At 42.4% G+C, this 17986-nt stretch overlaps 1 protein-coding gene and 1 pseudogene across 1 annotated transcript in view; one reads left to right on the forward strand and one right to left on the reverse strand.

Moving 5' to 3' along the window:
• Positions 1-17986, forward strand: part of LOC134476106 (uncharacterized) — a 56550-nt gene extending 38564 nt beyond the window's left edge. Inside the window, exons 7-10 of the mRNA XM_063249094.1 lie at positions 11047-11173; positions 13471-13577; positions 15972-16084; positions 16628-17986. Coding sequence (XP_063105164.1) covers positions 11047-11173; positions 13471-13577; positions 15972-16084; positions 16628-16639 — 359 coding nt within the window. The 3' untranslated portion in view covers positions 16640-17986. The remainder of the gene's footprint in view (positions 1-11046; positions 11174-13470; positions 13578-15971; positions 16085-16627) is intronic.
• On the reverse strand, positions 9349-10090 carry LOC100735027 (large ribosomal subunit protein uL30-like; annotated as a pseudogene).

Here is a 17986-nt window from a genome sequence, read left to right on the forward strand (position 1 = left end):
TGTGAAGTTATCAAGAAAGTAGGAAAAATGCAAGAGAATTTTGCTGTGGGTCTTCTGAGCTCTTGTGGGCTTATCTGTGCTGTGCTTTGCTGGACTTGACCATCAGATGCAAGTTGGAAAATCAGGATAAAGGAAAATAGCTCATGTAATACTTCTCGTAGTAGAAGACAGGAAAGCAAAAATGATGAATGGAAGTGTACGTGCCCCTGGAACTTTCTGTCTATACAGCACTAACAAAACATTTTCTTGGCCAAGGCAAAAACCAGTATGGAAGCAGATATTTTTTTCCTCCATGCTAAACCACAGCTAGAATAGAGAAGTTCCATGGCAGCTATGTGGGCTGGGAGGAGCATCAAGAAGCCAACCCATGCCCTCCTATGAGTCAGCAGTGTATGCGCTGGGAGACAACAAGAGTTGAAACACCACCCCCACCATTCCCGTGAGCAGCCAGCTAATTCCGGGGAACACAGGCTGAGATGAGAGCAAGTGAAATTTCAACAAATCTAAGGCTTGAATTGTTTGATTGCCTTTGCAGTCCTATAGCCTGTAGTCTGAGCATCTATCTATTTAGAGGATAATAATACACAGTATAGCAACTATGGGGAATTTCCTTCTATCTTGTTTTTGAAATCTAATATTGTTCTGTTCTGTTTTGTTTTGTTCCATTTTATTGTTTTGTTTTATACCTTTGAAATAAAAAAAATTTAAAAAGGAACGAATAAGGGGGAGACATGAATAAATAATAACGTCTACATGCTGAGTACACTACATAGATTAGATAGATAGATTTTGTTTTGTTTTTTGAGACAGAGCTTACTAAGTTGCCCAGGCAAAGCTCAAACTTGTGGTGTGTCTGCCTCAGCCTCCCAGAGCGCTCCTGAGATCACAGGCATGTAAAACCATACTGGCTAAGACTTTTAAGTATAAAATTCTACAGAGTAGACAGAATGGAAATACAAATAAAAGCACAAGAAGAAAAGAGAATAATGTAAATTTTTCAATTCTTAAAGAAGAGTTTGTATGTGTTTTATGTTATTTTGTGTTTTATGTTATTTTGCTTGCAATTAAGTTTCTACTTAATCTAGTTAAGAAAATGATATAAAAGATTTTTTTTAATGTCAATGTCTGCCATATGGTAGAAATTTTCTTCTTTGAAATTTAAAAGCTTTAGGGGCTGGGGATTTAGCTCAGCGGCATAAGCACCTGCCTTGCAAGCAGGCAGTCGTGGGTTCGATCCCCAGTACCGATAAAAAGGAAAAAGACCAAAAAAAAAAAAAAAAAAAAAAAAAACCGAAATTTAAAAGTTGATAGTGAAAAACTTAGATATCAGGTGGGCATGGTTTTATGAACCTGCTACCCAGTACTCTGGACAATTGAGACAGGAAGATCACAGTTTCAAGCCCACCCTGACAACTTAGAGACTTAGCAAGATTGCATTTTAAAATTTAAAAAGGGCTTGCAATGTAGCTCAGCCCGAAGGCCTGGGTTCAATCCCTAGTGCCACAAGCAGTAAAACTTTAAAAACCTAGAAGTGTAAAAGATAATGTAATATTTTCAATATTCCTTTGAAATAAGAACTTATAATTTTTTTAAGTGCTCAGCCTGGATCCCAGGGCAAGCACTCCACCACTGAGCTACATTCATAATGTACAAAATTGTTTTGGGACCATGCTTTACGAAGCCCATATGTTTGGATCTCACTCCTGTCCTGCGAGCGACTCCCAGGGCGCTCAGTAACTTTATCTTCGAGCAGGAGTCAGGCGTGATGGATTTGTGCTGCTGACAACCCATGGGGCCCAAATGACTCACAACACAATCACAAGTCTTTTGTTGTTGTTTTGCAATACTGGAGAGCAAACCCAGGATTTTGTGGATGGTAAGGAAGCACTCCACCACCGAGCTACGTCCCCAGCCCTTTTTAATTATGTTTTATTTGAAACAGACTCTCACTAATTTGTTTATGCTGGCCTAGAATTTGTGGTCCTCCTGCCTCAGCCTCCCAAGTAGCTGGAACTACAGTTATCACTCAGCAACAAGTTTGTTTTCTTAATTACATGTGCAATGTGCAAAAGTGCTCTGAGCAGTGATATGCCTTCCTTCTCTGTGTGCTGTACATGCATGTGGGTCCTGATAGATTCCACATTGTCTGTGCCTTAGGGAGGGCCTGGGAACATGTGTGCCCATGCAGGTGTGCACCTGGGTGGTAAGTGCGTGCATGGGCGGGGTGTAGTCATTTTTAAAAAGTGTAATAAATATACATGTGATCCAGTTTGTTAGAAGGTGACACAGATGAAGAAAAGGAACAGGCATGGGAAGCATGGAACATGAGAATCCAGCAAAGGAATACAGGACAGGACGTTAGAAGGGCACATAAGCATGGCCTCCTGGTGGAGGTGGCCTCTGAGACCAGACACAGCTCAACAGGAAGGAGTGCTTGGACATCTTGGGGGAGCGCCCAGGCAGAAGAAGCAGCCTGCACCAGGGGCCCGGAGGTGAAGGGTGCTGTAGCCGGGAAGGAGCAGAGATGCAGCTCCAGGGCTGCACTTGAGAAGAAGCCTTCAGTCTCTGCAGCAAACAGGTTGGGGACCGGGGAGACCTGCCAGGGGTGCTGCCCCTTGGGCAACGTGAGGGAGATGGGCATGAGTACCAGGGAGGTGGTAGAATGGGTCTCTTTCTGCACTTTGCCATTTCCTACTCCCTGGATGTGGGCTGCAAGGGAAAGGAAGAGTCCATAATGACTCCAGAAGGATAAGGTTTTAAAGGAGCCCCCAAAATATTTCTCCTTGCTAGGTTCTTACTAACCTCAAGAGCCCCTTTTATCAAGGACCAACGTGTGTATAAGGAACATTAACATGAGCCTGACAGGATCCTAACAGGGCCCCACTTGGTTACCCCAAGACCAAGCAGAGACATGCAGCAACACCAGGCTGAGCCACAGGGATCATGGCAGCAGCTCAGCCTGTTCTCTCTGGGGAGAAAGACCCAAGGCGTCCAAAGCCCACTCTCCCGCTGGGAACAAGCTACTATTATTTTTTCAATTTTTGTTTTTCCAACCAGCCAGCCAGAAAGGAAGTTCTACTTTGAGCCAAATTGCAAAATCATCTCAAGCTGTCACAGTGAAGTAGTCACAACTACTTCAGGGAAGAAAAAGAGTAAAAAAAGATATTGTTTGTTGTCCATTCCAGCCATTCCTTCCGTCCCTTCATCTTTTAACTCACTTCCTCTTTCATGAGCCACGTATGCCTGCCGCCAGGTAACTGGCCCAGAGAGAAAAATTCAAGCAGAGGTAAAAAAGAAGACTCAGTGTTTTATGATGTCTGACAAACTAAACAAGGAATGGCTTCGTCATGTCCACCAGAGGAATTTATCTGGTAATACTCAATACTGCAAAAAAGGAATTATGAAGCCTGGTGTGGTTTGGGAACAGCTCTGCAGTGAACAACTAACGAGACCTCATAAATTCGACTTGGAGCCTCTCCTCTGATTGTTACTTAGAAACAGAGGGATTTTGAAAGAATTGTAAGAGATCACAAGTCTGTAGCCTCTGAGCAAGGTTACATTAAGTGGGAAGCTGTAGGAAGGGTCCGGGTTAGATATTCAGGACCACAGTTCTAAATGAGGACTTTGTGCTCATGAGTTCACTGGTCCAAGCACTGCCATATCTATAAAGTACAGGGCTGGGGATTTACTCGCCTGGTAAGCACGAGGTCATGGGTTTGGTACCAAAAAAAGAAAAAGTACAAAGCCACAGTTTGAGATGGGGGTGTCAAGAACACAGCCTTTGGGAAACTTGGGGAAGCTAAATTAAATGTACATCTTTCTGTTTTAGACTATTTCTTTTTCTTTTTCTTTTTCTGGCTAGAGGTTAGGCATCCACTGTCAGCTGGTTTTCTCTTCTTCAACTCTAATCTGCTCATGTACAATCTTTTTTTCCCCCGTCGTTTAAGTATCTTTGTATCGCCTCTGCGAAATATCACTGAATTAGAAAATTATAAATTCTTTGGTCTAAAGAGCCAAATGAAAACGTAAGGTGAGAAAGTTTATTAGACCCTGTCTCTGTTGTCAGATGTAAATAGAGTCTTCCCACTGGATGGTGCTGGTAGGTTTTGGAAATTCAGAGGAGAAGGGCAGTTCTACCTCAAAGGTAGAACTGTGCAAAAGGTTTTGTGAACAAGCCAATATGGTATAGAAAGATAGGGCTTTAACTGAGGAAGGAAAGGTCTTACTTAATACGAGCCAGGAGCTGGCATGTTTAGCTAGAACAAGAGGATGTGAGAGGCAAAGCCGCATTAAGGGGACCTTGCATGTCAGGCTAAGAGTTTAGATTTAACCCAGAAGGCAATAGAAGCCATTAAAGTCTTTTGTTCACTAGAAACAACTTTATATCCAATATATATATTTTTGTGTTTCCAGGGTTCACAAAGACAAATTTTAAAATACTTTTCCATTTTGGATGATTGCTTCTGCAATCATAAGGTGTTTGAGGAGAGAGCTTGGTCTTTGGTAGAAGAGTTCTACTTGTCCCAAAATAAAGGGTCAGATTGAGCTGGTTTACATCAACCTCCAGGGTGAGGAGTCCAGATGGTTCCCATTTGGTTCTAATTGGAAACAGTCAAGCTATTCTTATGCACTCCTTTTTGTGCAGACTTTTGGCCTGCTGCTTGGAAAGTTGTCCCCGCAATACTGCATGAATCAAAACCCCATTCACAACCCTGACTTGCCTCCTCCCACCCATTACTCCTCTCATTTGGAGTCTTAAGAACATTTGGAGTAATAATTACAAAAACTTGACAACTTTACATGGACAAGGTATTTACAAATGGATAGAAGAAGCACAGCATTCCATTTCTTTGCTTGGAAACTTTAGATGGGTTTGTCCTGCCTCCGAGGTCTAATGAACATGAAGGATCATTAGCTCAGTGTTCTTCAACTTAAGCAGCCTCCAAGGAACCTGGGAACTTGGTAAAGCACAGAGCACCAGGTACCGCACCTCCAAGGTCCTGAGCCAGTGGCTTCGAGGCAGGATCAGAAATCTGTGTATCGATCAGCTCCCCCAGAACGCTGATACTGCTTTTCCAGGGACCACACCTTGAGAGCCACTGTCAAATTTAGAATTCACAGAATTAGATTGCTTGCTCTTGATTATTTTGCTCAGGGAATTAAATCAGAAGGCAGAGTCAGGCTTCGCGGTGCCTCCTTCCTGCCCCGGAAACCCTGGAACAGACAGGCCTTGGCTGACTTCTGTCCTCGTGTCCTCCTCTCATCCATACTCAGGTGGGCTCATTTCTGGACCCACAGCTCTTGGTACCATAGGGACACAAGATCTGGGGAACTGGGGCCAGAGATTTAGCTCAGTGGCATAAGCACCTGCCTTGCAAGTGTATGGTTGTGAGTTCGATCCTTGGTACCAATAAAAATAAAATTAAAAAATAATTTAAAAAAGATTTGGGGAATCCTGGGTCTGACATTGATCTGCCCTCAAACAGATGACGCCTGCTTGGTTCATGCCTGGTCACAAACCTGTGAGATTCATAAACAGACAGAAGATGGCTAAGAGTTGCTGATAGCTGTCTGCAGATAAACAGGCTTTCTTGAACCCCATTCCAGCCAGGCCTGTTGTGTCACATCAAGTTCCCCCACTTCCTTTTTGAAAGAACCATCGGGAAGGAAGGAGTCAGCTGGGCATGTTCCAGAACTAGCCCTACCCCACACTGTGGTCTCCCAGACTGTTTTCATTGTGAAGGGCTCAACACCCAGAGGACCAGTAGGCAGCTTAGACATGTAGAGGGCACAACATCCAACTAGTTAATGGTCCTTCTGTAAGTTTAAAGCCTTTACAACAGCACCAGGCTGCCCACGTGACAAATTTACCTCCCCAAATGAAGCATTCTTGCTTATATCATAGCTACAATCCTAAGAAATGCCAGTACCAGTAGAGAAATGCAAGGACCAAGTTCAAAAGTCAAGATGTAATCTTCAAAACAGCTCTATTATTTCCAAAACAAGGAGTTGCTGTTTACAATCCTGAATTTTTCCACTCAGGACTTCATCCTGGGGTTGAATAATGGCAGCCTCCACAGTTTCTGAGATTCAAGGTATAACTTGTCTGACACTAATTACCTTGTGTTCTCTCCAGTCCTGTAATCAAACAAAGGGAGTATATGTCCTGGTTTATGAGAATGGGAGTTACACAGGAAACTACACATGTTTCTTGTCAATGTTATTTTTAACAAGTTAAAAAAAGTTATTTTTAACAAGTTAAAAAAATTTTTCTACCACAAGGAGAAGGCTCTGTTTGGATGTGGCATCCACAGATGAGCAGGAAGTGGCCATGCTGCAGAACTGTACAGTGCCTGCCGGAGAGTGTGGCACCCACCTGCTCTGGTGGCCCCAGGAGAGACCAGATGAGGCCCCAGGTGAGGAATCTCCCAGGAGTAATGCTGGTCCCTTGAAAACTGATGCTTGACCTCTGGATACAAGCCCATATAGAGCTCTGCTGGAAGAAGTGAGAAGTTTCTCGCCTTGTAAGACAGGGAATTAGAAGCAGAGAGGACCACAGGAGAAAAGGTACCTGGCTGGAATGTTGGACATCTGGAAAGCAGGATACGCACTGCATGGTGGTCATGGCTGGCGTGGCTGGAGATGTGGCCAGTGGACCCACATAGCTGAACACCACAAACACTGCCAAGAAATCAGGCTTTCTCCTGTATGCAAAGACTGCTCTGTAGGCTGTGCAAGCAGACCATCTGGAGGATGGAGCTGAGTCAGAACTCCAGTTCAGGCAGGGGAAGAGAAAGTAGAGCACCGGGAGCATGGTGATGAAAGGGAGGGCTCAGATGCGTACAGTGTGGTGGGAGTCTGAGAAAGGTCTTGGACTTAAGGACAGCTGGGGCAGCTGGGAGAGAAGGGAGGAAGCACAAGGCCGGAAGCCCACGGCGGATCTGAGTGGCCCCAAGAAAGCTTGCTCTGCACAGAGATGCTCCTGGGAGCAGGGTGACAGAGAAGACACCTTGCCTTCGGGGCTTCTCTATCAAGTTGCATCCATTCTGTTTCAGGGACTCATAAAATCCAGAAATGGGGCTGTGGATTTAGCTCAGCAGCACAAGTGCTGCTGGCGAGTACAAGGTCATGAGTTCGATCTCTGGCACACACACACACAAAAATGACACCAGGAAGCAAGGCATTCACATTACTCTTCCCTGTGGACCTGGATTGTCATCATTTCACAGTGCTTTCTGTTCAGTTCTCAATGCTTCGGGAAGATGGATAACATTATCTCTGTTTACCGACGAGGAGATTCAGGTTCAGAGCACTGTAGTGGCTTTCTGGGAATTGCTCGGCGTTTCTGAGAGAGAGCTGTTAAACCTGGTCATTCCGCATGTTACACTGCACTGCACCACTCAGCCTCTGAGGCACACTGAGGTGTAATTATGTCACCTCTGGGACAGAAGAAGCAATTAAAATAGAGCTTGTTTTTGTTTAAAGTAAAGAAATGTAGAATTAGATTTTTAAAAATGAGTCAGGGTGAACACAGTTGGGGTGGGTCTAGTATTCTGCATTCATCCTTATCCCAAGGAATTTCTTTTCGACCCAGAGAGAAAAATTGACTTTACTTGCCCTTTAACTAAAGCCCTGAGCAGGAAACCCCTGCCCTGAGCAGCAGCATCGCGAACTCACAAGAGTAGACAAGTCCAGCCTTTTCCAAGCTGGTTTTTCTTCCTGAGCAAAGATGACACTGTTGCCCATCTGAACACCACCAGGGGGAAATCTGTAGTCTTTTTTTCCTACCTGATGCAGGTTCTACCCATTCAGTCACAAACTTAGGGCTCCCTTCCCCTGGCACACATGTTGTGCCGCCCTGGCTACAGTAGGTGCAGACTGGCTGAGGTAGTTTCTCTTATTGCCAAGGTGAGCAGCTGTCTAGGAATTTACCCTTCATCCTTCATCCAGGGCTTACTGGCTCGTGTTTCACCCACTGCTGCCAGAAGGGGTGAAAAGAAACAAGGGCCACTTGTGATCAGTGGTCACATCATTAATCACTCAGGGCCATTGAGTGAACCCTTGGAAGGCCTGCATGTCTGTGAAAAGATCTTATAAATTAAAAAATCATATTCTGTACATGTTAGTGAGTGGGATCAAGACATTATTTACTATTCTGTACTTGAAAAAACAGTGAACTGTAGAAATTTTCACAATATGATTGCATTCTCTATTCTATTAGTTACTCATTCAACAAAAAAAAAATTTTTTTTTGGTGGGGATGGTGGTGGGCATACTGGGGATTGAAGGTAGACCTTTGCACTGAGCTTTAGCCGTGGCTCTTTTTTATTTTTTACAGTCTCACTAAGTTATTAACTTGCCCAGGCTGGGCTTGAACTTGGCACCTTCCAGCTTCAGCTCCAGAGTAGTTGTATTATAGCTGTACCCAGTTTCAACCAACACGTACTGCCTTTCCATAAAATATCAGTTTTCTTCCAAGATTGAACACTTACTTGACTACATCAAGCTTTCCTGCACTTAGTTAGCACTTGCTCAGAAAAGATATAAGTATTCCTTCCTCTTGTTCCAGTTAGAGCCCCAACACCTAGACTAGTGCTTGGCATTCAAAAACAGTTGTTGAATGCTAAGTGAATTCTAGTATTGGGGTTAAGGTCTCAAGTCAGCATGTCAGACAAATTGGGATAGAGTCAAATGACCGTTCTGAATCCCTTAAAACCCTACACAATTCCAGGGGTGATCAAAATATGCAGTGAATGTTTAATTTTTTAAATATATTACAAAAAATTTAAAAATTAAAATGCATTACAGTAAAAGATACAATACCATTAACCCTCTCGAAACACTCCCCCTTACATCCCAACACACTTAGCCCATTGTTCTTGGCACTGTCTGAGGCAGTTCTGGAAGTCCTCTTTCATCAGTGTCTTTTTAGGGTGTGATAAAAATATGGTTAATGCGGTTGCCAGGTGCCATCCAATGAAAGGCAGGCTCATGGAAACAGACAGGTCTCCTCGTGCACTTTATTTACCAGATCTGACACCTTATGACTTCTGGCTCTTGCCCAACGTCAAAACAACCTGAAAGGTAGACATTTTGAAACAATTTGGAAGCAGCCACAACAGCACAACTAAAGACTCACAAAATGGAACTTTCAGAACTGCTTCAGAAAGGGGCAAAAATGAAGGGATAAGTTCAAAGCAAGGTGGGAAATGTTTGGAGGGAGATTAATAAGAATGTAGTGTCAGAAAAAGACAATGTGCTGTATTTTACTATAATAAACTCTCTTTTTTTTGGAAGTGAATATATTTTATTAACTGACCAAATCATAAAAACACCATAGTAGACACCTTAGTTCATCCTTCTAACAAGCCTGTTGATTTGGTCTTCCTATTTCCACCATGGTCACCTTCCACAAAACGGGTGGTCTTCTTCTTCACCCCACCTCATGGAGACGATAATTTGAAGGGCCACACCAAGTTGTTTGCCCCTTTGAAGTGTTTTCTAACAGTATAGATCTTATGAGTCAGATCCTCCATGCAGATGATGCTCTATTTGCCAAAAGATCAAGCAATCAGTGAGTTATCTGTCAAGGCAGTTCGCTTCTTATTGATTTTGCCATAGCCACGCGTGTGTATTAGTTTATTTACTGACTTCAGGTTTGGGTACCCCCATGCAATGTATGGTTCCACGGTTTTCAGCATGTTGATTGAAGCCTTGCGGAGCTTAAAGAAGGTACTACTAAAGATTTGGCGAAGATAAAGAAGCTGCAACACCGTGTGGACCTTTGGGCTCACGTGGTTGATACCCCGATCCAGATGACAAATGCCAATTTGGGTTCTGCAGGTGCATAGAAGCTGCTGGCTGTTCTCGCCATCCTTGTCATTCGAATCTCCGTTCTGCTCATCTGTCTGTACTCTTTATGATACTACCTGGCCTTTTCATGGATCAGCTTCCAGCTTGCCTTTCCAAGTGTCTTCTGGGCAAACTTCTTTCTCAGGAGCTTTACCTTTAGCTCTGCAAAATGTCTTTGCTTTTTCTTAAGGGTTTCTGGCACAGCAGGAACCTTTTTCTTCTCTTTGACATCCTCCATGGTTTCAGCCAGAAAAGAGCTGTAATAAATTTTTTTTTCTTTTGTTTTTTTCCTTTTTATCGGTACTGGGGATCGAACTCACACTGCCTGCTTGCAAGGCAGGCGCTTATGCTACTGAGCTAAATCTCCAGCCTCTAACATTCACTATATTTTTAGAACATAATTTGTGTAATCTATAGATATATTATCTACCACTATCTCTTCCCAAACTTGGTAGCAGATCCCCCAGATGCTCTAGCAAGCTATGAATAAAGGGAGGCATATAAACTGTGAGCGTCTGAAGGCCCCCAGGAAGCCAGTTGGCTTTGGGCCTTTTCCATCCAACACTGACTCAGTGGGTAAATCTGTACTATGTTCACTGCTGTTTTTCTTTGTCGGTCTCTTTCCTTCCTTTACCAAACTCCCAAGCTTGAAATAGTGTAAACTAAATACATACACGATGCCAGTCCATAGCACTGACAATAACCTTTTAAAAAGCTCCGTAGACTGACGAGGTGAAGCAGACCCAGGACTTCCAACCTCAGTCACGAATCACAAAGGAAGGGTGATCCTTTCCCCTCCGTATTTTTTCCTCTAGAGTTAACAAAACAGGACAGTTTTCCAGAGTCCTTTTAAACGCTAAATCTATTTAAAAGAGCCAAAGGGCTATCATGTCCCCAGATCAATGACAACTCATTCATCTTCCACCAAGGAGTTTCTAGGGGCATCAGTTTTTAGATTCAAGGTGTCTAAATCTGAGGTGGAGTTTCCTTTTATGTAAGGCAGCTTGAGACTTCCTGTTGTATCACACCAGGACTTTAAAGTGCACATATACAGTGTTCTCTGGACTGTATCACAAACTAACTCTACTGATGTAAGTCCAAAAATGCAAAGTTTTAAAAATCAGTTTATCTACCCAGTAATAAACAAAAAAACTATTGCCTACAAATAACAATACATTCTGATTCTTCTTGTAGAAACCAAGAATAAAAAGTGTTTGATCGAAGCTGGTCCTTGGTTAGTGAAGCTGCATTTGGCAGATAACGGCATAGATGGCCATGGAGAAGAAGGAAGTTTGTTGGAATTCACTCAAATGCTGACACGGTAAGTAGCAAATGAAGTTTTATTTGTTCTTTTTCCAAAACTAAGTGCTTGAATTAAATCATGGGAGTGTGTGCCCTCTTCTGCAATGCATGCACTGAATCATGGGGACAGTGATTTCACCTTTCAGGGGTTTCTAGGGAGGCTCTTTGGCTCTGGGATGAAAACACTGAGCCCCCTTCTTCCTGGAATCCAGCATAGCAAACCTTTGATATGATCCCATAGCAGGGTCTCATTGACCTCACTAGACGAAGTTGGACTAGGACAGCAGGGCTGACCTATAGGGTTTTCTCCCTTACAGTCCAGATTTCATTAAAATGTGAGTGGTGTGAGAAAGAGCAGCCTCCTCAGGCAGATGCTTCTGAAAAACAGAATGTTTCCTAGCCCTGTTTGTCTGACAGCCTTAGGCACCTCCCTGTCCAGCCCTACAGAGCCCGCATACTCAGTGGGCCAAGCCAGTTTGCAGTCACATTAGGAAAACTTGCTGGGTACAGAGGGCTCCAGCTGGCCCTGTGTTAATGGTGACACCTCAGGGCGACCGTGGGCAGAGACGTACAGCCACAACATGAGGCCTGAGGCTTGATGGATGTCAGCTGATGGTTTCAGAGGAAAAGATTCCTTCCCTAATGCACTTTACTTCCTTACTCGGGAAGGATGGGAAGATTTTATACCTGGATAGTAATGTAATAACTACATTAGAAAAACCTTATTTTATTACCTTTTGAATATATTACTCAATTTAGTACATTACTTATGTATTATCCTTAGGACATTATCAGAGTTTTGTTAACTGTTTTACATCAATGCTCATGAAGCTTATTTGGCCTATTCTTTTCTTGTAACCTCTTTGGTGGGGATCGGAGTGATCTGACCTTACAGAATGCATTAGGAAATGTTCCCTTATATTCTATTTTACGAAATTATTTAGTAGGTTAATCAGTGCAGACATTTGAACCGAGAGCTTTCTCTATGAGATTTTTAACTACAAATCCATTTTTCAGAACCAGGTGTGGCGGTAGAGGCCTATAATCTCCGCATTTGGGAGGCTGAGGCAGGAAGAGTGCTATGAGTTTAAGGCCAGCCTGAACTATATAGCAAGACCCTGTCTCAAAAAAGAAAAAACAAAACAAATCCATTTTTCAAATAAGTATAGGGTTATTCTGGTTATTTTTCCCCCTGTGTAAAGCTTTGAAAGTTTGTGTCTGTTGAGGAATTTGTTCGTGTCACTTAAGTTCTCAGATCCATTGGCATAGTTATTCATAATATTTCCCTATGATGATTTTAATGTATGTAGGATCCACAGTGAGGTCTCTGCTTTCATTTATTGTTTTGTTTTATTTATTTATATACTTATTTACTTTTGGTTTTTTTGATACAAGGTCTCACTATGTAGCTTAGGCTGACTTTGAACTCACTGTATAGGCCAAGCTAGCCTCAAACTCATGGCAATCCTCCCTGCTTTCTCCCAAATGTTAGGACTATAAGTGTTCTCAACCACATCCAGCTCCTCTTTTACTGACATTGGTATTTGTATTTTCTCTTTTTTCTGATCTACCTGATTAGAAATTTACCCACCACCACCACACTCCTTTCATACTGGGAGTTAAAGCCTTCATATTTAAGCTACATTCTCAACCCTTTTTTAAAAAAACAATGTCTCATTAAGACACTAAATTGCCCAAATCGGGGCTCCAATTTGAAATCCTCCTGCCTCAGCTAAACTTGGGGCTGGGGATTTAGCTCAGCGGCATAAGCACCTGCCTTGCAAGCAGGCAGTTGTGAGTTCAGTCCCTTTGTACCGATACAAAGGAAAAAGACCAAAAAAAAAAAAGCTAAACTTAACTGATTTAAATAAAAATCATCTTTTGAGACTACACCCATCTTAATTTTATGAAAATACATGTTTGCTTATAGTGTTGTTAGGTGAGAAAGGTTTTTTATTTGACATACTAAAAATCAGTTCCCATCAGTCCTCCAAATTTTTGGACATTCTGCTGATGTGTAAAGTGTAAATGACTGAGAAGTCCTGCTCAATATCACGCCGCATCTTTTGCATAAATGAATGGAGCATTTAAGACAAAATCTGTATCTTACCGACTTCCCTAAGGGAAGGAGAATAAACCAGGAAAAGCTGAGTGCAGGATATCTCTAGTCTCAAACTGGATCAGGCCCATGGGGAAGGGCAGGGAGACCGGGAAGGCCCTAAAAAAGGAATCATTCCCCAAAATGACTGGGTTGGGTTTCTTTGAGTAACTATGTTTGGAGCAGTGCCTTTTTGTTTTGCCATTTTCTTTGGACAGCCTGATCAAACACTCTGCCCACGTCCAGGAAATTGACCTCGGGAACAACACCCTGGGAGAAAAGGCTGCTGCCGATGTCCTCAGGGCCCTGAGAGCCAGGAAGACGGGTAGAGTGCCTGCGGGTCCTGTGTTTCCCTCCTGAGCCCCGTACTATGCTCAATTTGCTGTATTTGTGTGTTTGTGTCAGGAATCGAACTTATGCTTGCCAGGCAGGCCCTGTGCCACTGAGCTACATCCTTGGCCTTACTTACTTTTTTAAAAATGTAAATAACTGAACTACGAACTATGCGATGACCAGGGGCACTGTCACAGTCTGGCCACCATTGTGTCATTATGCTCAGGGATTTACACATGGTTCAAGAACTCGTATGATGCCACAAGGCAGCATTTGAACTCACTAATGACTTTTTTAAGAGCTAGAGACTCGCTGTGTTGTCAGTCTCCTGCCTCATCTTCCCCAGCAGCTGGGACTATTCTATTGCTTTTTATTTTCTTTTTTATTTATTTATTTTTGGTACTGGGATTGAACTCACCACCTTGCACTTGCCAGGCAGTAGTGCTTATATCGCTGAGCTAAGTCTCAGGCCCTATTGCATTTTATTTTTTGTTTACTTTCATCCTTGCTTATTCTCTAAAAAATTCTTCTTCTTTATCTATTCTTATCCCAGCCCAACTTTCACCAGTTTCTCCAGCTATGAATCAGAAAACTGAAGGAGCGGCCCTTATAAAATTACAGTGTGTTTTCTGTATCATCAAAGAATGGTTATATTGTGATTGGCATGAAGCAGCCTTAAGGGACTATTACGACCCTGCATCCCTCTGAAAATGAGACAATCACTTACAGAATAGGGTTGATTAATGTGGGCCACCCCTGCCCTCTCTTTCCCAAGTATGCATGACCAGCATGAATGGTGGTTGATCTTACTGTTTAAAAGGGAGCAGTGAAGAAATGTCATTTAAATGCAACTCAGTAAACATCATAAACAGTTTGGAAAATGAAATTCAATGCTAAAAAAGTTGTGGGAAGTTGGTGCATTCTGTGGCAAGTCAGGTGAAGGGAATTAAGTAGTATAATGGTCTCAGAGGCTGGCACAAGTAAAGATTACAGTTGCTTTTTATGCCAGCAGTGTTTTAGAGAGAAGAATTACAATGATATTATTGTCTACTGCGTTGCCCCACCCCACCCCCGTGCCTCTCACCTCCAGTGCTAAGGACTGAACCCAGGGTCTCTTGCATGCTAGGCAAGCACTCTACCCTGTGTTGTATCCCCAGGCCTTTTTCTTTTGAGACAAGGTCTCATTAAACTGCCCAGGCTGGTCTTGAACCTGAGAGCCTCCTGCTGAGTTCCCAAATAGGTGGGATTACAGGTATGTGCTACCATGGAGAGTTTAGATTGCCACTTTCTAAACTGAAACTTACATTTTTAATGGCTGATCAAATGACTCCAAGATTTCAATTATCCTCCTATTTTAAAAAACAGAACATCTACTTCCTATTCCACTAGAGTTGAATTGAAATTAAACAGAATTATTCTGTTCAAATTTAACTCTAATGTAAATTCAATAAACAGCAGGCAAGTTAATGATTTCATTTTGTTTTCCACAGCACCGTAATAGCTTTTTCATTACATACGGTGGCAGACGACATCACAAGGCTGCAGACAATCTTTTGATGATTACTGCAGCGAATGCTAATGGCGGGTGTAAAACCATTACACCGAGCACACATTTGAAACTGGAAATCATCCTACATGCTTTGTAAATGGTTTAATTTGCATACTTGAGAAAATGATTCTGAAATACCTGCCTGAAAATACAAATAATCATTAAAAAACAAAAAAAAAATTGATTTCATTAAACTTTCTTCTAATCTTAGCAGTTTAAATGCAGGAGATAATGCATGTATCTCTTGAACTGAAATAATTATGGGATATTTCTGATGGAATGTGGCAACCAGACTGTTAGTTTAGGCACAAAGGAAGATGCCTCAGAATAGGGTTAGCTGGTTGGATTCCACAGGAAAAATCGCTTGCCATTTACCCTTAACAGCATCATTTTAAACATTAAAAGCAATTAGTAATACCACTGATTAAACAACTAATGTTTGTCTGTTGAGTATTTCTGTGCCCTCATCATTTGCAAGTTAACAAGCTAATTCAGAATTGTAATCTTCTGTGAAATCCAAATTAACCTCAGGTCACTTTTTTGCCTACCAAGAAGTTCTATTGTCTTGTTTGGCTTTTTGTTTGTTTCTTTGTTTGTTTGAGGCAGGGTCACTATACAGTTCAGGCTAGCCTTGAGTAACCCAGACTGTCCTCAAAATCCCAGAGATCCTCCTCCTCAGCCCCCCAAGTGCTGGTGTTACAAACGTGCACAACCACGCCCTGCACCAAGGAGTTCTTAATGTCCCACCTTTGATGAAGGAAAACACAAAACAGGCTCAGAAGTCCAATGGGGTTGTGAAATGTGTTAACTATTTGATTATTTCCTTGTTTCTCTCAGGTAGATTACCAACCTTAAAAATTACAGTCACTCCCCGGATCTCTTCAGATACGTTTAGATCTATTTTGAAAAATAGCAAGAAATCTAATACTACCTACAGAAAGAAGAAAAAGGTACGTTCTAGGATGTCTGTGTTGGTGAGTAGTATCCACCAGGGGGCGCTGTACAGCGCCTGGACATTCCCTGGGGTAGGTGGCGCCATCGGCTGCAGGTTTCACACTTAAATAGAAAAATTCAGGGGCCGGGATGTAACTCAGCGGCACGGCACAAGCCTGGCAAGCCGAGGTCATGAGTTCAATTCCAGGTACAAAAAAAAAAAAATTTTGGGGATCTAGGTCACACTACCCAATCATTGCTGCATTCATATGCGCGCTGATTCCATCCTGACAAGTAGTAAGAGAACAAATAGCCGTCCCTCAAAGACCAGTACAAGCCTAGCCTCGCCTTTCAGTCCTCTCCCTCCCTCCAGGAAAGGAGAGGAGTCAGGATCCTCTCCTGCATCCTAGCCTGTTGTGGATCTGAGGTTTAGTTAAACTCTTTATGAAGCTTGTGCAACCTCTTGGGAGGCAATGATTTACCTGTGTTCGTGTCACACTTTGTAAAGTTGAATTTATTTCCTTTTTTTAATTTATAATTTCCTGTTCCTTATTTCACAGGGCAAAAACTGAATACAGATGCACATTTCCCTGTGGAGGCCACTTACTCCCATGGCTAACCAGACATGTTTAGAAAGACTTCGCTTGTCCTGCAGGAATGCTTTTCATTACAACCAAACCCTTTCTTTTCTTTTTTTCGAGACAGGGTCTTGCTATGTAGTCAGACTGGCCTGGAACTCACTTTGTAGCCCAGGCTGGCCTGAAACTCACAGTGATTCTCCTGCCTCAACCTCTCCAGAGCTGGAATTTATAGGTATGCACTACCACACCCAGCAGCCAAACCCTTTTTAAACTCTGAAATTTGAGAAGCCTATTTTATGAAAGTTCAAAGTACTGTTAATCCAGTGATACTTGTCGTTCTCAAAATATGTAAAAGTCAGTTTTCGTAAGTTGTGCATGTGAAATACATGATTTGAAACAAGTCATATTCTTTAGCTAACACTCTTCCTTCATACATATGCCTTTTCATTGTGAACAATAGAGGTGCCTGGAAACCAAACTCTTCCTCCGAAGAGAAAACTTGTAATCACTCAGTCCCACCATGAACAAGACCGTCGTCCCATAGGAAATAGAAGCAGTGCTTGTGGATAGGTGAAAGAATCATAAACTGAGTCAGTTGAGCACACGTGGGGAATTAGATGCACCACAGCTCACATGGTAGCTTTGAGTGACCTGCCACATGCCAAGCATTTCAGGACAATATATTGTTCACAATCCTCATTCAAAAGTAAACATCAGGGGCTGGGGATTTAGCTCAGCGGCATAAGCACCTGCCTTGCAAGCAGGCAGTCGTGAGTTCGATCCCTGGTACTGATAAAAAACGAAAAAAAGACAAAAAAAAAAAAAGTAAACATCAGTGGCTGCTATTACTGTTAGTATTAGGAATGTCACTATCTTTCCATATAAGAAAAAGAAAACAAAAGACTTTAAACCTCTTTATTTTGATACAAAGAAGGCACAAACAAAATTCTACCACAGAACTAACCTTTGCTTCAGTTATCGCCTATGAGATAGGTCAGTCTTCACCTATGAGAACAGCAGGTTCCACATACAAGCATCGCCTACCCTGAAGGCACATGTGTTTCATTTTCTTGTCTTCTTTGGGAGGACACGCTTGACATCTTGCTGGTCTTCCTGTTTTCTTCAGAGGGGCTTGTAATGTTCCACCTGTCTCTTCACTGATCTGCCCCAGAGTGTTTTAAAGGAGTTCTTTGGGCAGATACATATTCTTCTTCTGGTGTAATTAAGCATTTATCAGTTCCAGTCCCGGTCCTCTGTAATATTTTGTGCTTGGTATTTTCATTGTAACTATGAAACTATGTCTCACATGTTTAGAATAAAACACAAGTCATTGGCCAA

Source organism: Cavia porcellus, unplaced genomic scaffold (genome assembly GCF_034190915.1).
Source record: "Cavia porcellus strain 051 isolate PalLab524CR breed Dunkin Hartley unplaced genomic scaffold, mCavPor4.1 scaffold_5, whole genome shotgun sequence".
Lineage (NCBI taxonomy): Eukaryota > Metazoa > Chordata > Mammalia > Rodentia > Caviidae > Cavia > Cavia porcellus.